The sequence below is a fragment of the Dipodomys spectabilis genome, unplaced genomic scaffold, assembly GCF_019054845.1.
Source record: "Dipodomys spectabilis isolate Male_0828 unplaced genomic scaffold, ASM1905484v1 ptg000043l, whole genome shotgun sequence".
NCBI lineage: Eukaryota > Metazoa > Chordata > Mammalia > Rodentia > Heteromyidae > Dipodomys > Dipodomys spectabilis.
In genome coordinates this window covers 15,052,304-15,073,497 of record NW_024870720.1, presented here as the reverse complement: position 1 = coordinate 15,073,497, position 21,194 = coordinate 15,052,304, and the positions used below count along the sequence as shown (strand labels likewise).

At 43.1% G+C, this 21,194-nt stretch overlaps 1 protein-coding gene across 1 annotated transcript in view; it reads right to left on the bottom strand.

Annotated features, from left to right (window-relative positions):
• Pdgfra (platelet derived growth factor receptor alpha) overlaps window positions 1-21,194 on the bottom strand; it is a 44,420-nt gene that overhangs the window by 12,981 nt on the left and 10,245 nt on the right. The window contains exons 3-15 of the mRNA XM_042678398.1: window positions 20,025-20,342; window positions 16,603-16,863; window positions 15,306-15,436; window positions 13,700-13,871; window positions 13,414-13,603; window positions 9,605-9,720; window positions 8,003-8,129; window positions 6,564-6,757; window positions 5,268-5,362; window positions 4,914-5,046; window positions 1,857-1,961; window positions 1,080-1,190; window positions 725-878 (exon numbers count right to left, since the gene is read on the bottom strand). Of these exons, the coding sequence (XP_042534332.1) occupies window positions 725-878; window positions 1,080-1,190; window positions 1,857-1,961; window positions 4,914-5,046; window positions 5,268-5,362; window positions 6,564-6,757; window positions 8,003-8,129; window positions 9,605-9,720; window positions 13,414-13,603; window positions 13,700-13,871; window positions 15,306-15,436; window positions 16,603-16,863; window positions 20,025-20,342 (2,107 nt within the window). The remainder of the gene's footprint in view (window positions 1-724; window positions 879-1,079; window positions 1,191-1,856; window positions 1,962-4,913; window positions 5,047-5,267; window positions 5,363-6,563; window positions 6,758-8,002; window positions 8,130-9,604; window positions 9,721-13,413; window positions 13,604-13,699; window positions 13,872-15,305; window positions 15,437-16,602; window positions 16,864-20,024; window positions 20,343-21,194) is intronic.

Genomic DNA, 21,194 nt, shown 5'->3' with positions numbered 1-21,194 from the left:
CCACACTTCCTGTCAGCAGGAACACAGACTTCCTGGAGAACCACACTGAAGACAGAGGGTTCTGTTCCCAAAGACTTATAGAGTGTTAAGTCCACCATATTGAAAACTTGAGGAAATCCATGACATTAACTCTGTCATTACTCTTTCTATCTTTCAACTCAAACCATATGGCCCCATGGCTTGGGCAGACAATCCTACCACCCAATAAATAAATAAATAAATAACTGGTGTCCATTAAGTAATGTAATACAAAGTATATTCATTGTCCTTTCTGATCTTACAGGACTTCATATGCATAGATCATTACAATCACTTACAAGTTTCTGTTTGGAAACACTCTCATTGGCTTAATTTATAGGCCCAAGTCAACAAGGAGCAATAGCTCAAGCTTGGAGATCCTCAAGCTATAAAAACTCAGGCATCGCTGACCACAGATATATTTTACACATCCTAATGGATTATATATAAATAGCAGAATGGCTCCTCAAATGATTTCAACTCTCACTCTGATTCTCATTCAAGACTGTCAGCACAGCTTTCTCATATGATGTCCAAAACACCTGCAGACATCATGCATCCATCCACGCAGTCATGGATGACTGAACAGAGACGGTCTAGAATCTAAGTCTTGCTACCTATGACACAGAATCTCGAAGGACACGGGTTTTCTTCATTTGTGAGGTTTGTAAGTCAATGGCACAGCAGTGTCTCTTTTCACACTCACCTTCGTGTACTTTCATCAGCTGGGTTCAATCCAAAGATGTCCAGCTCTTTCTTTGGTTTCTCTGGGTGGTGGCTCAGGAAGCTGTCCCTGTTCTTATGCAAATAGTTCACCAAATCCCCATAAAAGCAGTACTCTGTGATGATGTAAATAGGGCCTGTGGAGACCAAAATCAGTTAGGAGAGGAACAGAAAGGCCACGAATTGCTGTGTGTGGACAGTCAAGAGCTTTTGCTCCAAAGCAGTGAGTTTCTATCAATTTAATGGACTCCACTAAAGAATGGGTGGTGAGGGGAGGAGGGGAGAATTGCCAATTCACACAACTCATGCCAACTCTCATCGCAGGTCAGGGAGCCTACCTGACTTGGTACAGGCTCCCAGCAAGTTCACGATGTTCAAGTGTGGTCCCAGGTGAGTCATTATCTTCAGTTCAGACATGAGAGCTTGTTTCTCACTGGATCTGGCTGTGGCTGTGGAAGAAATAAATCATGTATCAGTTTAACTGAACTACCTACTTCTCATTCACAGAAAAATTGTGACTCTATTGATGAGTCTAGGAGAAGAGCAGAAGATCCACTCAGCCTAGACTCTAATGACTACTCCATAGTCTTTAGGGGAAAAAGAAGCTACCAGAGAAATAACAACTCCTGATTTCCAAAAATATGAGTGACAATAGCAATCAAAAAGAAAACAGCCTCATCGACAAATAATCTAAATACATATAAAACCTAGAGCCCAGCTAGGCAATAGTGGCTCGTGCCTCTAATCCTACCTACTCAGGAATCTGAGATCTGTGGATCATAGTTCAAAGCCAGCCAGGGCAGAAAAGTCCATGAGACTCTTATCTCCAATTAACCAACAAAAACAAGTGTAGGTGTGGCTCAGGTGGTAGGGCACCAACCTTTAGCCAAAAAGCCAGGGGAGAGTGCAATGCCCTAAGTTCAAACCCCAGTATTAGCACATGTGCATGTGCATACACACACACACACACACACACACACACACACACACACACACACACACACACACACACACACACACACACACACACACACAGTCAAATGAACCCAGTTGCAATCCTAAATTTACTGTCTAGTAGCTGTCTGTTCAAAATAGGACCAGCCAGCAGCACTTACGTTTGAGCATCTTCACTGCCACCTTCATGACAGGCTGGGACCTGCTCAATCCATAGGCTGTTCCTTCAACCACCTTCCCAAATGCACCAGACCCCAAGATCCGACCTGCAGACAAGCGGAACAGTGAACACACGCCAGCCCCAGGCCTTGCCTCAGCTTCTGAGTGCAGCCAGCACTCAGAGGTACCCCGCTGAATGGGTGTTTTGCCCATATTGAGTAAGCCTAATTATTCCTCCAAGTCATCATGTCAGAAAGAGAATAGAGCCCACAGGGGAGGAAATTAGTGTAATTGTTTTTGTCAAATAACATTTGCAATGGAAAGGAAAACAGACGGGAGAAAGGAGGGGTGGCCCTCCCTGTGCGAACATTGGCTCCCAGCTATAGGTGCGGGCCAGGCCCTGGGCTCTTCTGCACTTGCTTCTGTGGCTTCCACCCAAATACCCTGGTTCTCTACCCTTCTGTTTTCTGCGTGCAAACAGAAGCATCCTTTGCATAACATAAATCCTTAACCACTGGCAATACTTCAGAACAGTCACTGATTGCATGGAATGCACAAATGAAAGCTTCAAGCTGTGGCTGCCTCTGACAGAGAGCCTCAACCCTGGGCTATAAGCATGCCCTGAGAACAAGCCTTTCCCTCATGCAGAGAAAAAGAAAAGAGAAGGTGAAGCCCACCCTAAAGCTCCCATCATATTCCAGGGGCCAACTTTGACCATGTGCAGCCCAGGTAGGGAATGACCCAGCTCATAAGGGACACTCAGAGCCAGCACTGGCCACTCCCTGGGTCTGCTGTTGACACCTGTACCCATATAAGTCACCCCTACAAACACCTTGACCTCACCCAGAAACACAAACCCAAAGCAGTGCCTGTCAGAGATGTTTGGCCTTGCCTCCCCTGCACCCCATACTTTATTACTTTTTAACTTCTATAAGCGCTTCATCCCTTTTTGGGAAACAGTGGTAAAAATATAATAAAGAAAGCTTAAGTATAAGCATTTGAAATTGGAAGCCACAAGGATGACTTATTCTTAGAGAGTTATTTAAACCTACACCTTGCAGTGTTCTGGAATGAGACATGTAGGCAGGTAATTAAAATATAACTGTACTTGGTGAGATTATTCATTGTGAACATCCTCGAGCTCTAACTTTTATTTCCCTTTGTCTTGTTTTCAATCGTTCAGAATGTAATTTGAAAAACAAAAACAAAATTCCCTTGAACTTCATGCATTCTTCTTAGCCCAGGAAGAAAATATTTTAAATCTTTAAAAGCTGACTTAGCTATTTTTCTGTTTTGATCTTAAATGTACGTATATTTTTATATCTTGTATTCCATATCCAAGGAATTCCTTATGGGTCCCCAGCATTTTCTCTTTTTTTGGTCGGTCATGGGGCTTGAACTCTGGGCCTGGGCGCTGTCCTTCAGCTCTTCCGTTCAAGGCGAGCACTCTACCACTTGAGCTACAGCGCCACTTCCAGTTTTCTGGTGGTTTATTGGAGATAGGAGTCTCACAGTCGTTCCTGCCCGGGCTGGCTTTGAACCGTGATCCTCAGATCTCAGCCTCCTGAGTAGCTAGGATTACAGGCGTGAGCCACCAGCGCCCGGCTGCCCAGAATTTTCTATACTGGTTCAAAGTATACTTTGTAGCTATTTCATTCATTTCTTTTTTTTTTTTTTTTTGGAGGGGGGGGTCCGGTCGTGGGGCCTGAACTCTGGGCCTGGGCGCTGTCCCTCAGCTCTTCAGCTCAAGGCCAGCGCTCTACCACTTGAGCCACAGCGCCACTTCCGGCTTTTTTCTTTTTTGCTTATGTGGTGCTGAGGAATCGAACCCAGGGCCTCATGCATGCAAGGCAAGCGCTCTACCACTGAGCCACTTTCCCAGCCCCTAATTCTAAGTATAAAGGACAAAATATGAAATGAGTGAAATAGGGCTGGGAAGGTGGCTCAGTGGTAGAGCGCTTGCCTTGCATGCCTGAGGCCCTGGGTTCGATTCCTCAGCACCACATAAGCAAAAAGAAAAAAGCCGGAAGTGGCGCTGTGGCTCCAGTGGTAGAGCGCTGGCCTTGAGCTGAAGAGCTGAGGGACAGTGCCCAGGCCCAGAGTTCAGGCCCCACGACCGGACCCCAAAAAAAAAAAGAATTTCCTTTTTAATTTGGATTATTTTCAAAGGTTGATCTTTTTGTCAGGCTTCTCATATTCTCTTCTCCCTTTATAAAATTTTCTTTGGATGTAATTTGTTATGGTATGTGGTTTTTTGATACAATTAACTCCCCTTATGTGCGTGTGGCAGTACTAGTGTTTGAACTTAGGGCCTTCTATGACAGACATGGTACCACTTAAACCATATGTGTATTTTTCTGTTTTATTTTTTGGCCAAGTTCTCACATTTTTAACTAGGCTAGCTGAAGACTGCCATCTTCCTACTTCTGTCTCAGATATAGCTAGAATTATAGGCATGCAACACCATGGTTGCTTTTTTGATAAGGTGAGGGCCTCTAATATTTTTACCATGCTGAACTTGAGCTATGATTCTTCTGATCTCTACCTCCCAAGTGGCTGGGTTTATAGATATATACCACCAAACTAGTTGAGATTCTTATTTTGTAGTGTTGGGAGTAGAACCCAAGGCTGGGCATGTGTTCTATCCCTAAATACCCCTGCCTTCATCTCCAAGCAACTCATTTTCAAGATGGAAATATTTAGCTCGGCACCAATGGCTCATGCCTGTAATCTTGTCTATATGGAGGACCACCAAGACTGGTCTGATGCCAGTCTATGCAGAAAAATCTAAGAGATTCTATCTTCAATTAACCAGCAGAGTACATTACTGGATGCAAGTGGTCCTGTACCAGCCATGAGCAAACAAGCCTAACAAGAGCTCAAGGCCCTAAGTTTGAGGCATATTGCCACCATTTTTTTTAATAGATGAAAGTTGTTCTGCTAGAAAATTTTTGTTCCATTCTCCTTACAAAGCAAAGCTCAGATCCCTTAATGTGACCCAGGCCTGGAAACAGTAAGGTATACAAGCAAGAATTGAGTCTTGGGAGGTGGTATCTTACCAAGCACGAGTCCATCCCTCGGAAACTCCCATCTTGAATCATAAGGCAGCTGCATTGGGTCCACATAAATATATTCGTGTCCATCGGGGCTAATTGATTCAATGACCCTCCAGCGAATTTCATACCTTGGTTTCTGTAAATAACCAGAACAGAAAGTTGGTAAGTTATCAAAGATCTCAAGGCACCAAATCCTCAATCGCAGCAGCAGTGACAGTGACGAGACAGAGGAAGGACCAATGCCGTTTGTTCTACCTGGCATCCCTGGGCCCTTTCTCTGGGCCAAGCCCTGAACATGGCTGCTATTCTCATTCTGACTGGCTTTGAAGATGTTCAATGCTCTGAGAAAATACCTACCTGCTTCCAAATGACAACCAGGACAATCAGTGAGATGATCACAATCACCAACAGTACCAGGACTGCAGCTGCCACCGTGAGTTCAGAACGTAGGGCTGGGAGACAAAAAAGAAATAGGTATGGTAGATATTTTTCCAGCAGATACACAGTAAGGGGGTGGTGGATATTTCTCAGTGGTGGAGGGGAAGTGTGAGAATTGTCTGTTCACTGGAGGAATAGACAATACCATCTTGCAAACAAACACCTGCACCTGCCAAACCATACAACTCTCTCTTGGCAAAAGTAAGGGGCCAAATTCAATCCAGGAAATCAATACTTTCCAAGTATCATCTCTTAAATAGAGTATGACTAGGAACAATAAAGACTAATCGATGAGAGAGATTTTGCAGAAACTTCTACTGCATAAGCTGTATTACAAAACTTATTTTTTGAAAGATTATATTTTTTCCTATTCCTTTGGGTTCCATTTATTCAATTTATTTAAGTCATGGCATTCAATATATACTATGTATAAAATGAACTATGCATCTGGTGGACAAGGACAGACGGGGGAAACTGGGAGAAAGGGAAGGGGTGACACTGTCTAAGAAGAGCTGTACTCATTAACTGACTTATGGAATTGTAACCCCTCTGTACAGCTCCTTAATAATGATAAAATTATATTTTTTTTAAAACTGAGATCTATCTCCATGGCTTACACTTATAATCCTAGCTACTCAAGAAGTAGAGTACTAGCTCAAGGACAGCACCCAAGCACTGAGTTCAAACCCCAGGACCAGCATTAAAAAAAGAAGAAAAAGAAGAATTCAACCTGTCCCACCTGTTATAAGGAGAAATGAAATAAGTGTCTCCTCACACACAGGGATGTTTAGACTAGAAACTCAGTCACTATATTATTAAACAAGCAAAATTCTCAGGGGCTTCTCCAAAATGCAGCTTTGTGAGTGAATCTCCAAGGAAGGTTCTGGTATTCAGAACCTTTGTGTTGTTTTTTGTTTGTTTTTTGGTTGTGGGGCCTGAACTCTGGGCCTGGGCACTGTCCCTCGGCTCTTCAGCTCAAGGCTAGCACTCTACCACTTGAGCCACAGTGCCACTTCCGGCTTTTTCTGCTTATGTGGTGCTGAGGAATGGAATCCAGGGCCTCATGCATGCAAGCCACCTTCCCAGCCCCTCATAGTGGAATTTTTAACTTGGGACCTTCATTTCTATAGGGCCCTATCTAGGTCTTTGGGTCCACCTGAGGAAGGCAGGGCTCAGCTGATAGCCTGGTGTTGTCCTGACTGGTGAGCAACTTACTGGGGGCTACCAGCTTCAGCTCTCGGTTCCCAGTCCCAAGGAGATTCTTAGCCAGGCATCTAACTGCAATGGTCTCCTCCACTTTGGCAAATGTCACTCGGCCCTCCACAGTACTCTTGTCTCGGGGATGGATCTCCGTGAGAATATTAGAGACATTGTTGGCTAGAAATGTCCATGAAGTTTCATTGTTACATCTAGAGAGGAAAAGGACATAAAAATAGAGCCAATTATTGGGAGTTGTGAAGAACACATCTGTGACCTTGTCTATTTCTTGACCTACACTTGTAGATACTGCAGGTTGTCTCTCTTGTTATGTGAGCAGTAGATTCATTTGTACACACCCAACTAAATAACTGAAATTAACTGTTTGTGAAGGGGGCGAAACTCAACATAATTCAATAAAGAGAAAACCACTGATTCTAAATCTTGAGCATATGAACAAGCTGAGCAATTGAACATCAAGCTTGTTTGACAATCCCAACTATCTAATCCTTGAAAAAAATCTATCACCCTCCCTTCCTAGCACTCACACTGGGAAGGGCCTCTTAGGTGTCAGTAGAGTTGGGAGAGCCCTGGATTGAGTTTTAAGACCTAGAGTCATCATGCCATCATTTCTTAGCCTTAGGGGAAGGTAGGACCAAGAATCTCAGCCTTTAGGGAGAAGCAGATTTCTGGACACAACAGTAACCATGGGGAAGAGGAAACCCAGAGCACTCATGCCCATTTAAGAAGATAGAGGAAGAGGGAAATGAAGAGGGTTAGCAGGACTATAATCAAAATACATTAGATACATATACAAAAATGTCATAATGAAACCCATTGTTTTATTCAATTAAGATACATTAATTTAAAAATAATTAAAGATCTAGCTAAGTACTGTGGAACATGCCTGTAATCCCAGCACTGAGGAGACTAAGGAAAGAAGAGTTTGAGCTCCACGATTACCTGAAATATAGAGAGACCTTATCTCATTTTTTTAAAAAAAAAGGGAGAGCAAAAGAGAGGTAAGGCAGAATAGAGGGAGTCTCTGGTCACAAGGAAATTGTTTTCATTTAGATTCACATGCCACTTTAGCCACCAAAGCAAAGTGTACCAAGTAAGAATTATGATGTAAAAACTTTGGGCTGCAGTATGAAAAACCCTCTGGGGACAGTGGTTCTTAAAATTCATCTTTTTGAGAACCAAAGAAAGCCATGGGTCTTCTCCCTACAGCTCTTTATGAACACACACACACACACACACACACACACTGGACTGGACACTGGAGTCTACATTCAGAGCCTTTCCTTATAGTTTATGAGTAGCATGAGCCTTAGGCTAAATAAGAATTGCAAATACATAGAAGGGCCAGCCAAACAAATAGCAGGCATTTGAAGTCCTTTGTGTCAAGTAGGGAGCAGTCTGAGTACAGAGGAATAATAGACCTCTGCTTTACATACTTCTTAATGTCCTTGCAGATCATCCATTCAACGTCAGGAAGAGGGACACCTCTGGCCATGCACCTCACAGTCTGTCCTCCCCCAGAGGCATGGTGATCATCCACCAACTCCAGAATGGAGGAAGGCACTACAGGAAAGAAAGAGGTCAGAATTGGGCAGTTGGTATCCCAGAATTTATGAAGACTTATGTGACATGTACGTTCAGAAGATGTGGCATTCATACCACAATCTGGAACCAGTTGTCTGAGTACTAGTCCTACTTTAACAGACATGCTTGGTTAGGAGGATTTTCTGGGATATTTTAAAACCAGAATGAGGAAAGTGAAAATTGCCTATGGTCATTTGGCTTGACAGACAAAGAGAGTCTTTAAATTGAATTACAGTTTAGGATTTGACTAATGGATTCAACTAAAGTATAATCTAAAGCAGCATCTGTGAGACATTATTAGGCTTTAAAGATTCTTTTTTTTTTAAATAATCTGTGGTCAAATAAATTAGAGAGATAGGTTAATACTTCTATCACAGATTTAAGGATCAAGCGCCCACCTACAACAGCACCTGCCCCACAGAGGAATTGTATGAATAGATGCTGAACTTGAATGTAAGCAGACCCAGGCACTCTGTTCAGGCAGGGACCACTCTGCAATATCAGCATGGGAAGCTAAGCAAAATCATCCAAGATGGCTGAAGGTCATCAAAGGTCATCTGGACCAAAAAAGCATCACTTTGTCCTTCTCAGTACTAGAGGCACAAATAGGACCTAAGAAAGCTATTCCCACTCATAGCATTCAGAGTAACCAACCCTCTGGATTGTGGGATAAGCATCCATCATCCAAACTACTAGGGATTAGAAGTGTTTTGGACTGGGGTTGGAGCTCAGTAGTAAAAGCACTTGCTTAACATGTGCAAAGCTCTGGGTTCAATCCTCAGCACCTCAAAAAAAATTTCAGAAATGCTTTGGATTTCAGATAATCTCCGAGTTTAGAAAACTTCATAAACACAATAAGATACTTTGTAGAGATGGGACCTAGTCTCAATATTAAATTCATTTATATAGATACACCTTTTGGAGGGGGGGAAGGGGGTTAACTAGAAGGAAGATTCTCACAGACTTTTCTACCCAGGCTGGCTTTGAACCACAATCCTTACATCTCAGCCACCTGTGTAGCTAGGATTATAGGCATAAGCCACCAGAGTCTAGCAATTTTTAAAATTGGTGTGGGCATGGTCGGTTTGATCACTGTCATCCTTCCATTGTTCTCCTCTGAATACATCTATACATATCCTGGAAATGAATTTGTTCAGTAGTTGTGTGTCCCTGCATTTTCACAGTGACCCACCCCTAGATGTCAGGTATCGGGTTGTGCGGCACCACATCTGTGCTCAAAAAGTTTCAGACTTTGCAGCATTCTAGAGTTTTGGATTGGGAATGTTCAACTTTTCCCTGCATCTGTAGGTACAACAAAGCTGTCCCTGACATGTGTCATCTCCACTCCCAACTGTTAAGTGTTGTTTTCCTCCACAGCCTGGGAAAGGAATGCCAAGCTGTCTAGGAGACAGCCATTCTGAAAGCTGGCCTTGCCTTTGTACACTTTTACATACCTTGAGTTAATAGTTCAAAAGTGTAACTCTTCACATCATCCTCATTTTGAACTATGACTGTATAGTGGCCACTGTCTTCTTCTTTAGCACGGATGAGTTTTAATTTGCTCCGATACCTTCAAAGAAGAGAACTTTGAGTAAGCAATAACTAAATAAACTCAATTATCATCTTCAACTTGAATTCCATTTTTTGTAATTTTTTTTCTTATATCAATCTCTTTTTCTGCACTTCTCAATATAGTTCCCATGTATTGAAGGTCTGAATCTGAACACCAAAGAAAATCAGGTGTTTTGAGATAAGCAAAGACCATCTGCAAGAGTTATCAGTGGCAAGACTTCACTTAGAAATAGGAATAGACACTGCCCACAGCTTTTCTTTTTTAAAGAAAATCCATGACTTCTTAACTTTTAAACAAAATACCTGTTTTCCATAACTGTCATTTAGATGATTCTGCCAAACAATGGAATGTTGAGGAGAATGAGGGTACTCTATGTTGATCTGAACAGGAGTGAAGGATACAACAGTCCTGCTTTTTTTTTTTTTTTTTTTTTGCATTTGCTTAAAGAAACACTAGAAGCTTCCATAAGAACCTAGTGATACTAACAGGCGTGTTTTTCTGTGGAGAGGAGCAGATAACTGGACAGTTGGGATCAGGAATAGAAGGAAGTTTCTTCCTCACATCTTCTTCTTGCTTGATATTCTTTTTTTTTTTTTCCAGTCCCAGGGCCTGAACACTGTCCGTGAGCTTCTTTTGCTCAAGGCTGGCACTCTACCACTTGAGCCACAGTGCCACTTTCAGCTTTTTCTGTTTATGTGATACTGAGGAATCAAACCCAGGGCTTTATACATGCTAGCTAAGCAAGCACTCTACTACTAAGCCACATTCCCAGCCCCTCTTGCTTGATTTTATTTGTAAAGCATGGGATTCCACCACCAACTCAGAAAGGTAAATTATAAAAAAAGACACTTCTTCATACTTTTATTAATAGGTTTTCCTGAAAAATTTCCTACATATAGTATACATGGTTATTTGGCTTGCTGTGTGTGATAATATGTTCCCATTTGATTGTCCTTTGTAAAACATCACAATTGACAACAAATGCAAATGGAATTGTGAAGAAGAGCGTTGGTCATTGGGAAGATGTTGGGCATTATTGAATTGTCCCTGGCCTGTTTCCTTTTGTGTGTTTACTGTGTACAAACACAATAATTCTGAGGATTCATTAAGTGAGTTTGCATGTAGAGAAGTATTCTCTAGGCTCAAAAACCATTCTGCAAATACTGGGTCCAAGGACCTGTATAAAAAGAGACTGGGCTGACTTTTCCTGTTGGTTGCACCATATTAGATTTTCTTTGGGACTAGAATTCCTAAGAGCTCTCTCAGGCACACTTGGCAGCTGGTGACCAAATGATCCTGTGATACATATTATCTATGTATATTCAGCCTGTGGGACCACTGGTTTTAACTCCAAATATCCCTTCACTATATCTGTCCCACAATAGGGATACAAAAACTATGTGGTAAAGAATTTTTTTAATCATACAAAAGACTTTAAAGGACTCTGGAATCACTGGAAAAGTCAGCTTTCCAAACCCACTCAGTTAGCGAGCTTGATTTGTCACTGCTACTGACTGCAGCCTGCAGAACTTGTTTAGACCATATGAACAGGCAGCTATTCCAGGATTATCCTGTTCCTCTTGGCCTTCACAGTTCCTAGTGGAAAGCTGCCCACCTCATGTGTATCTTCATTTCATGTCACCAGAAGGCCTCCTAGGGCTGGGGTGTGGCACAATGGTAGAAAAATTGCTAACATGCTAGGGGCCTTCCCTGGGTCCCATCCCCAGCACCACAAAAGAGAAAGAAGGAGGAGAAGGAGGAAAAGGAGGAGGAGGAAGAGGAGGAGGAGGAGGAGGAGGAGGAGAGGAAGGAAGGAAGGAAGGAAGGAAGGAAGGAAGGAAGGAAGGAAGGAAGGAAGGAAGGAAGGAAGGAAGGAAGGAAGGAAAAGAAGGACCTTTTAGATTCAGTATTCCATTTTTGTTGGTGTTGGTCATGGGGCTTGACCTCTGGTCCTGGGCTCTGTCCCTGAGCACTTCACCTCAAGGCTAGCGCTTTACCACTTTGAGCCACTGCGCCACTTCATTTTCTGGTGGTTAATTGAAGATAAGAGTCTCATGGTCTTTCCTGCCTGGGCTGGCTTTGAACCGTGATCCTCAGATCTCAGCCTCCTGAGTAGCTAGGATTACAAGCATGAACCACCAGCACCCAGCATCCTTTTCATTTTCTACCATTGCTCTATAGAGGATATAAAATTCTATGTCTTGGACACAATTCTTATCACCATAATCACACAAAATTCTTCTCAATTATTAGATGTGGAAAATATAGTTCAGCGAAAAGAAAGTAAATCCTAGAGTTAAGTGAACTGATGGGGAAAGTTCTGATGTCCCCTTTCCTGCAGGTTTCAAATACAGGACTAACTTTATTTTTCCTGGGAAGATTTCTGAAAAGGACATATGAGTTAATTAACTGGGCCCTCTATCTTCTAATTTCTATATTTAATCATACCATAAAACTACACCAGGGGTTGATGGTGTCGCTCAGTCCTAAAGTGCTATCATGTAAGATACCCTGGGGGTTTTCATCTCCAGCACCATGAGAGAGAGGCGGGGGAGGGAGGAACAGCAAGCTGTAATCCTAGTTACTCAAAAGAACAAGAGCTGAGAAACATGGTTCAAAGCCAGTACAAGCATGAAAGTCCATGCTTATCACCAATTCTTATCACCAATTAACCACTAAAAAGCTCTAAGCAAAAATGGCACAAGTGGCAGAGCACAAGACTTGAGCAACAAAGCTAAAAGATAGTGCCAGGCCCTGAGTTCAAGCCTCAGTACCAGCATAAGAAAGGAAAGAAGAGGAGAGGGGAAAGGAGGAGAAAGAAAAGGGAAAGAGAAGGGGAAAGGGAAGGAGAAGAGGAAAGGGAAGGGGAAGGGGAAGAGGAAAGAAGGAGGGAGGAGAAGGAAGGAAGGAAGGAAGGAGGAAGGAAGGAGGGAGGGAGGGAGGAAGGAAGGAAGGAAGGAAGGAAGGAAGGAAGGAAGGAAGGAAGGAAGGAAGGAAGGAAGGAAGGAAGGAACGGGAGAGGAGAGGAGAGGAGAGGAGAGGAGGGAGGGAGGGAGGGAGGGAAGGAGGGAGGGAGGGAGAAAAAGGAAAGACAGGTTACTGCGAGTGACCTCAAGGTTTCATGTGATCCAGTATCTTGCCTTGAAGAACATAAAGTATCCCTCACCCTAGTTTATAAATGAAGAAATAGAGGCCAAGGATTTACTTACCCAAAACTTCCCCACTTACCTCACTAAGAGGTGAAAGTAGTCTACCACTCTTTCTTTTCATTTAATCCTTAAATACTTACCAACATGTTATTATTAGTTCATGGCAATGTTATTACAAAAGATGGTTTTAACTCAGATTGCTGTTTTCTTTTTTTTTTTTTTTTTTTTTTTTTTGGGGGGGGGTCTGGTCATGGGGCCTGAACTATGGGCCTGGGCGCTGTCAGCTCAAGGGCTCTTCAGCTCAAGGCTAGCACTCTACCACTTGAGCCACAGCGCCACTTCCGGCTTTTTATTTTTTGCTTATGTGGTGCTGAGGAATCGAACCCAGGGCCTCAGGCACACAAGGCAAGCATTCTACCACTGAGCCACCTTCCCAGCCCCAGACTGCTGTTTTCTAGGTAGACTTTTTGCATATAACCATCATCAGTCTGTCTGGGAAGACACACATTAAGAAGGCAGTCTTGGGAAAGGCATTCTTTACCTTATTTCCTGGATCTTTTCCACATCAGTGGTGATCTCAGTGAGATTTTCAATCAGAGTTGAATTGTCTTTCAGCCAGGATATCCTAGGAGGGGGGTAGGCCTGCACCTCCACCACGAAATGTTTGACTTCATGCAGGTTGACAGCTTCCAGCTGGCCAAAGGTGGGTTTGATCTCAACAAACCCTTTCTCTGTGCATAGAACGGAAGTTTCTGTTATACACAATCATCACTGCATTCGGATCCCGAGCAGCATGGATGACTGACATTTTAGAAAGCAGAATGTACCATGGACAGAAATGGTGACTTTCTTCATTTCTTTGACCTCCTTCGTAGCCTGGCGGGCAGTACATTCGTAATCTCCACTGTCTTTCATGGTGGCGTCGGGAACTGTCAAAGTGTACACCAATTTGATGGTCGGGACTTTGATTTCCTCCAGCATCGTGATGCCTTTGCCTTTCTACATAGAGGAGAAGAAAACTGTCTTTTAAAGAGTGGTTCCTAATGGAAACTGGTCTCTGGAGAGTAAAGATCTGTCAATGTGATCGGGCAATCTGATCAGATCCAAGAGATACACCATGCTGGAGGAACTCAGAAATGGGGGAGGCTTCATGTATATAGGGGCAGGAGTTAGTTGGGAAAATCACAGAAACTCTCCATTTTCCTGTAAACCTATAGCTGCTCTAAAGTACTAAAAGGGCTAAAAAAAATCCAGGTCATTAGAAAGTCAAATTTTTAAAAGGACAATGGACTGAGAATGTAGCTTAGTGGTAAAGCACATGCATAACATATGTAAGGTCATGGGTCCAATCCCTAGCACTGAAAAGACAACATTTTAAATCAGAAAATAAATAAAGGAAAGCAAAGTTTGAATGACATCAGTGAGGTGCCTCTATTACATTGCTGAAGAAGAGGCCTACCAATGTACTCCTTAAAGAATAATATCACAACAACTGGGAGGGAAGGGATGGTAGGGGAAAAACAAAGGAGGAGGCAACAATGCTTGATAAGAAAGGTACTCATTACCTTGCTCATGTAAACTGTAACCCCTCTGTGAAGTATTTTCACAATAAAAAACGTATTTAAAAGAATAATATCTATTATTAAACACTTATGTATGTATTTTGTAAGCATTTATCTTCCTTAAATCAGAACCATTGATGCTTTGGAAAACAGCTTTCTCTCTGTTTCCCTAGATTTTAGGAAGCTTCTATGATAAATTTGCATTGCTGTTATGAAAAAAAATTTCATAAAATAGTACCAAGATGATATATTTGTGGGCCAAACAGCATGGGTTTGGGGCTGGAAAACGTTTTTCTATCTCTCATGGATGCACATCCACACTGCCTCTTTGCTGAATGATAACAGAGATACTGGCTCACTGAAGGTGAGCCAGGTCCACAGGAGGCAAAACAGGAGGGGCAGAGAATTCTGGGTACCAAGAAAGAAGAAAGAAGGATGGAAAATTAACACTATGCTATGCCTCAGAACCGCAAGGCATGGAAGCCAGAAATGAGAATGAAGGATTGCCTCAGCACTTGGCAAATGTTTCATCTCCATCGTTTCTTGATCTTCTAACATTTTGCTTGCTGTTTTGGAGCCATAAAACCTTCCTGTTCCTTTCTGACTTGTGAAAAAGCAGGCTCAGTGAAGGATCTGCATGTCTTTCTGAAGGCCTAGTCCACGGCGGTCATCTCAGACTGTCCCACTGATCAAGGAGCCTTAATAGGCCCTATAGGAGGCCATAAAGTCTGTGTGCTCTTTGTACAGATAGAAGCTGAGGTCTGCAGAGGCTCTGGCTCATGCCCCTCAGTGACAGGTACCTTGAACACAAAAGGTCATCTTAGTCCTGCTACACCTGCTCCAGGCCCCCTGGAGTTCTGAGGGTACCTACCACTTCTCCTGGGTACGCCCATTGAAGGTCAACCACTTCGTTGTTAAAGACAGCACAGGTGACCACAATTGTCTCCCCTGACTTATACACAGTCTTAAGAGCTTCCATTTCTAGATCCAGTTCTGATGTGGCTAGAAAACAAACAAAAAAATACAAGGATCTCAATACCTCAATAATATCGTTAGGATCATATAAGGTTTGGGTGTATTTTTTAAGAAAATTCTGAAAAAAAAATATTTTGCAAACCATTCTGATCAAGCCTTGATTTTTGAGTTGGTCTACATAACTTGGCATGGAGCTATCATATAGGAATACCATATGGTAACACTAAAAAAAATGAATTCCAACATAGCAGAATCCCCCCACACATTTGAATTCCTCATAGAATGGTATACTTAATAATGTATTTATCCACCCCCCACTCCTGGCCAACACCACTTTAGGCCCTTTACTCCTGGCCCAGACCTTCTTTTCTCCTCCACACCGCTTCAGCTACTCTTAGCACTTTCTCAGTACCTCACACAATGTCTGGCATAAAGTAAAACCCTAATTAAGAGCTGAATGAATTGGGTACTGGTGGTTGATGCCTATAATCCTAGCTACTCAAGAGGCTGAGATCTGAGGATCATGGTTCAAAGCCAGCCTGGACAGGAAAAGTCCAGGCGACTTATCTTCAATTAACCACCAGAAAACCAGAAGTGGTGCTGTGGCTCAAAGCGGTAGAGCACTAGCTCTGAGCAAAAAGAGTTGAGGGCCAGAACCCAAGCCCATGACTAACCAAAAATAAATAAAGAGCTAAATGATCTACTCCTATTGCTGTTATTCCTCCATGCACAGCAAGTGCTCTGTAGGTATCTGCCAGCTCCACCCCCACACCTGTCATACTTTCCCATCTAGATTAAAGCACGTGGATCAAAGAGACCGATTGAAATCACTTAATTCTTAAAATAACTAAAAAAAAAAATTAATGATCATAATCTAGGCATCTGACCTCCTGGGTTGTGTGTTTGTTTCCAGGGTTTCTGTAATCAAAAATATGAACCCAATAGTAAGAGGCTTATTATGCAATCAAAGAATTCCTTACAGTATTTTGAAGTCAACCCACCAACTTGCTCACATGGATAAGCAAGCTTTAGCCTTTAGCAAGCTTTAATCCTAGAATTATTAGAGCCACAGAGGTCAGCTAGTCTGTATACAACTCCACACCTCCACTTTCCAGTGACTGTGATTCAAATGAAAAGAATTCCTCGTTTCTATGTTACTCTTATTTAAAGAAGGAAAGAGAAGGGGCACATACCTTTCAAAGCATAGACGTTGAACTGAGTGCTCTGGAACGTCCTCCCCTGGACAGTGGCTTCACAGATGTAGGGCCCCATGCTGAAAGTCCCGTTGAAGCCCTGTCTGCTATCATAGGAGGCAGGCACCAGCCCGTCACTGTTGCGCAAGATCACTGGAGTCTCTGGGTCAGTGGTACGACAAGGTATGATGGCAGAATCATCCTCTTCCACAATGACTAAAGAATCCATCATGCCCAGAGGCACAAAAGCTACATCCGGGTCTGTGGTTTTGGTTTAAAAAAAAAAGGAGAGGAAGACTTTCTATTAGACATTCATTTCACCTTCACATATACATGCAGAAGGATGATCCCATTGACATTATTATTGTTCATTGTTTGCTTTGCTGGAGATTGCAGCTAATTCCATTTGCTAGGTTCTCAACCAAGGAGCCACGCCCCCAGCCAGCACTGCTGGGCTGAATTTTACATTTATATACAGATCCTGAAGAGCTATCCTTACCAACATCCAGCTAGCAGAAAACTTGTAATCGCTAGCAGGAGCCTTTCAAGTCTCAATAATATTCTACTGCCTATACCTAATGAAAAAAAAATGCTGAGAAATAGAGAATTATTAGCCAGGAATCCAAGTCAAAATGTACGCAATTAAGAAGGAAAATGGAAAATTGAATAGAGTTCAACTCTGTTCCAAAGGACATGGTCATAATTCTTACATTATGAAATGCTTTTAGAAAACCCTAATGCATATAGCCAGTCTTATTAAAAAGTAGGCCAGGAATCTACTGGAAATGAGCTCCCAAGTAATAACGTAAAGCTGGGAGTGAAGGGCAGCGGCAGGGACTGAGTTTGACACCCCCTCCCCCCAAGCGTGCTTTAATTCCACAACCTGACTTTTGCCTCTCCAAAGAGCTCACTACCTAATCCACTGTGGTAAGTAGTACTTTGTTTCAAGCACAAACTCCAAAAAGTGCCCTGGGTTTCATGGCTGTTGACAAAAAGGTCCCTGTGGGGCAATTCAGGAGCCACTTGGGTGATGTTTATGTTGCAGGTCAAGTGGGAAACCATTTCAGACTAGTTTAGATGACTCAGAACTTGAGGACTCACCCATAAGAAGCCCACATTGCCACCATCCTTTGTACAGGAAGGAAAACAGCTGTCCAGAATTAGAATTTCACTGAAGGGAGCTAAGTAGCATTATGGGTGAAGTTAAGATGAAATTCTAAATCGCTTCCCCTTCTGAGAGAGGGCTTTCACACAAACACGTGTGGCCGGAGAGGCCCATAGTGATGGAGCTCCCGAAGAGGAGCTGAGTCAAAGCTGAGAAAGGAAGGCAAACGTGTTGTTTTGTAAGACCTCCCTACCTTACCCTAGCCAAAATAACCATGATACCCAAAGACAAAAGCATTGTGAACAGTTTGGTTAATTGCCATCACTCAAATTTGGTCCACTTTCCAATTTGTAAACAGTGTTAGTAAAGATTTCAACAAACCTGACAGTTAATTCGGGTTCAAATATAGAGCCCCATATTCCTAACATATCATCCCAGGCATTCCGTTAAAATAATAATCTTCTGGGCTGGGAAGGTGGCTCAGTGGTAGAGTGCTTGCCTTGCATGACTGAGGCCCTGGGTTCTATTCCTCAGCACCACATAAGCAAAAAGAAAAAAGCCGGAAGTGGCACTATGGCTCAAGTGGTAGGGCCCTAGCCTTGAGCTGAAGAGCTGAGGGACAGCGCCCAGGCCCAGAGTTCAGGCCCCACCACCGGACCCCCCCAAAAAAATAATAATGATAATAATAATCTTCTAAGTCATCATGCACTAACCACACAGTGGTTAAGTAAGTCAGGGTCCTATGAACAATGTCCTAGACAGAGACAATACATCCAGATAGAAACCAACTACAGAATTACAGGACAGTCCACAGTGAAGTCAAGGTAGGAGGTAGACCAGATTTTCCCATGATCATGGCTAAGTCTGAAATTAGTGTAGCTGTTAATCCTATGTATCCTATAAATCACAAAGGATTTAACTGACTAAGGTCTGACCTTGAAAACCATCTCAGCTTAAGGTCATGCTCCCCAGCTATGCTTCCTGCCAATAGCTAAATAGAACTGGGGTCCATAGGCTTGGGATCCAACACCTTCCTTGGGTAGCACAGCAGTCTAAGGACATCTATGCCTTCAACAAGTTACTATGGAGTCATGTGGCTCTTCCCACCTCCATAGGATTCCTCTCTCCTTACTCTACAGGCCTTTCCCCTAATAAACCCTTGTGCACCTCATGGCATCTTGCATCCACCACTCAGAGAACACAAGACAGGATTGTTCCCATGGGGTTTTCTCTTTAAATTTTAATTAAGAAGACAAAAAGAAACCCATTCCAATTCGCCAACAGTAAATGCAAGCTGGTAATCCTAGCTACCCAAGAGGCTGAGATCTGAGGACCAAGGTTCAGAGCAAATCTAGCAGACAAATCTGAGACACTCTTATCTCCAATTAACCAGCAAAAAGCCAGAAGGAAGAGAAAATCCTAAAATGGAGATGTGGCTCAGGTGGTAGAATATCAGCCTTGAGCACAAAAAGGCAAGCAAGAGTTTGGCCCTGAGCTCAAGCTACAGTATGGTGATGTGTTCACACACACACACACACACACAAATGCAGATTTGTATAAATCTGAACATTTAGGTGGCTATTTAGGATCTACTGTGCTTGAACTATAAAGTAATCCCAGACAAAGCCTACCTATTCATTCTTCTGTACCCATCGCTGAGTAAAGTATCTGACTTAATATAAAAATTATTGAACCTGACTGACCTGAATGAGTGTATATTTCACATTTTTGCACACCAATTAAAACACGCTATAAAAAAAGATGATTTTCAAAACTCAGTCCAATTCTGAAATGTTAAACATGTCTATTTCTTAATAATAACATTGCCGGGACTGGGAAGGTGGTTCAGTGGTAGGGCACTTGCCTTGCATGCATGAGACCCTGGGTTCCATTCCTCAGCCACCACATAAGCAGAAAAATCCAGAAGTGGCGCTGTGGCTCAAGTGGTAGAACACTAGCCTTGAGCTGAAGAGCTGAGGGACAGCGCCCAGACCCAGAGTTCAGGCCCCACGACCAACCAAAAAATAAAAATAATAACATTGCCAACAATCTTGATTTTATTCTGTATCTTCCAGGCATGGTGGAGTGCACTTGCAATCCTGACTCTTAAGAGGTTAAGGCAGGAAGATGGCAAGTTCAAGGCCAGCCTGGAATTCATAGGGAGACCTTATGTCAAATAACAATAAATGTCTGTGGTCAATATTTTCAAATTTCCCCTCCACAAATATTTATTAGGTTTACAATTTTAGATCTTAATGAAGAGAGAGAGAGAAAGAGAGAGATGAAGTTTGGTGTCCAGGAAGCCCATCCCACTCACCCGGCACAAAGATGTAGATGTGCCTGCCCTCGATCTCACTTTCCTCTGTCTGAGTGTGGTTATAATAGCAAGTGTACAATCCCGTGTGGGCCGCTGAAGCCCCAACCACTTCCAGTACTGTCACAAAAAGGCCACTATTGTTCTCCTCATTTCGGATCTCCACGCTGGGGTTCTCTTCTTCAAACATGGGGTACTGCCAGCTCACTTCACTCTCCCCAAAGCATCTCAGAGTGAAAGACGAATTCAGCTGTACAACCTTTTCATTTTCGTTTGGAAGGATGGAGGGTAATGAAACCTGGCAGAAGATGAGGCTCGGCCCTGCAAAAGAAAAGCAGGCTCTGAATAGGATGCGATCAGAAAGGGAGGGCTCAGTGGAGCCCGGAGAGGAGCCACAGTAGCCCCTTATATGAACAACGACCGTTTTTGCGCAAAAGCCCGTTAGCCTGGAGGTCTATGAATGGGCCTCCATTCTAACAGTCGCTGCATCTGCTGAGGACAGCGAGTGTTCCAAAGGCCTGGCTACCCCACCAACCGCCCCCCCAGATTCAGCCCTCCAACACTCAAATGGATAGAGGATGTGTGATTCCAATTCCATATTTCAGACAATTATGTGTGCCTATAAAATATCTCGAGATGGCCTGGGCTGGAGTACATATGGATTCTTTATTGGGCACATGCCCTACAGAGGGTACCCCAGGTTTACCACAGGGGGTCTGGGCTGAAAATAAAGTCAGAGGGGCTGAGGAAGAAGGCACAAAGCAGATTCGTGTTCAAGAATAGAAGTGCAGGGGCTGGGAAGATGGCTCAATGGTAGAGCGCTTGCCTTGCATGCATGAAGCCCTGGGTTCGATTCCTCAGCACCACATAAGCAGAAAAAGCCGGAAGTGGTGCTGTGGCTCAAGTGGTAGAGCACTAGCCTTGAGCTGAAGAGCTGAGGGACAGTGCCCAGGCCCAGAGTTCAGGCCCCATGACTAGCAAAAAAAAAAAAAAAAGTGCAAATCTGTTTCTTACAGGCCCATGGCAAGCTGTCTCTCTTTAATGACTTTCAGAGACCAAAGCAGGAAGGTATGGATTTTAATTCTCAAACAGTAAGTAAAACCCGAGCTGTAAGTTCATCCTAAATCTCAAAGTTCAGTCTGGCTTCTCATCTAGGAAATAAACAGGAGATAG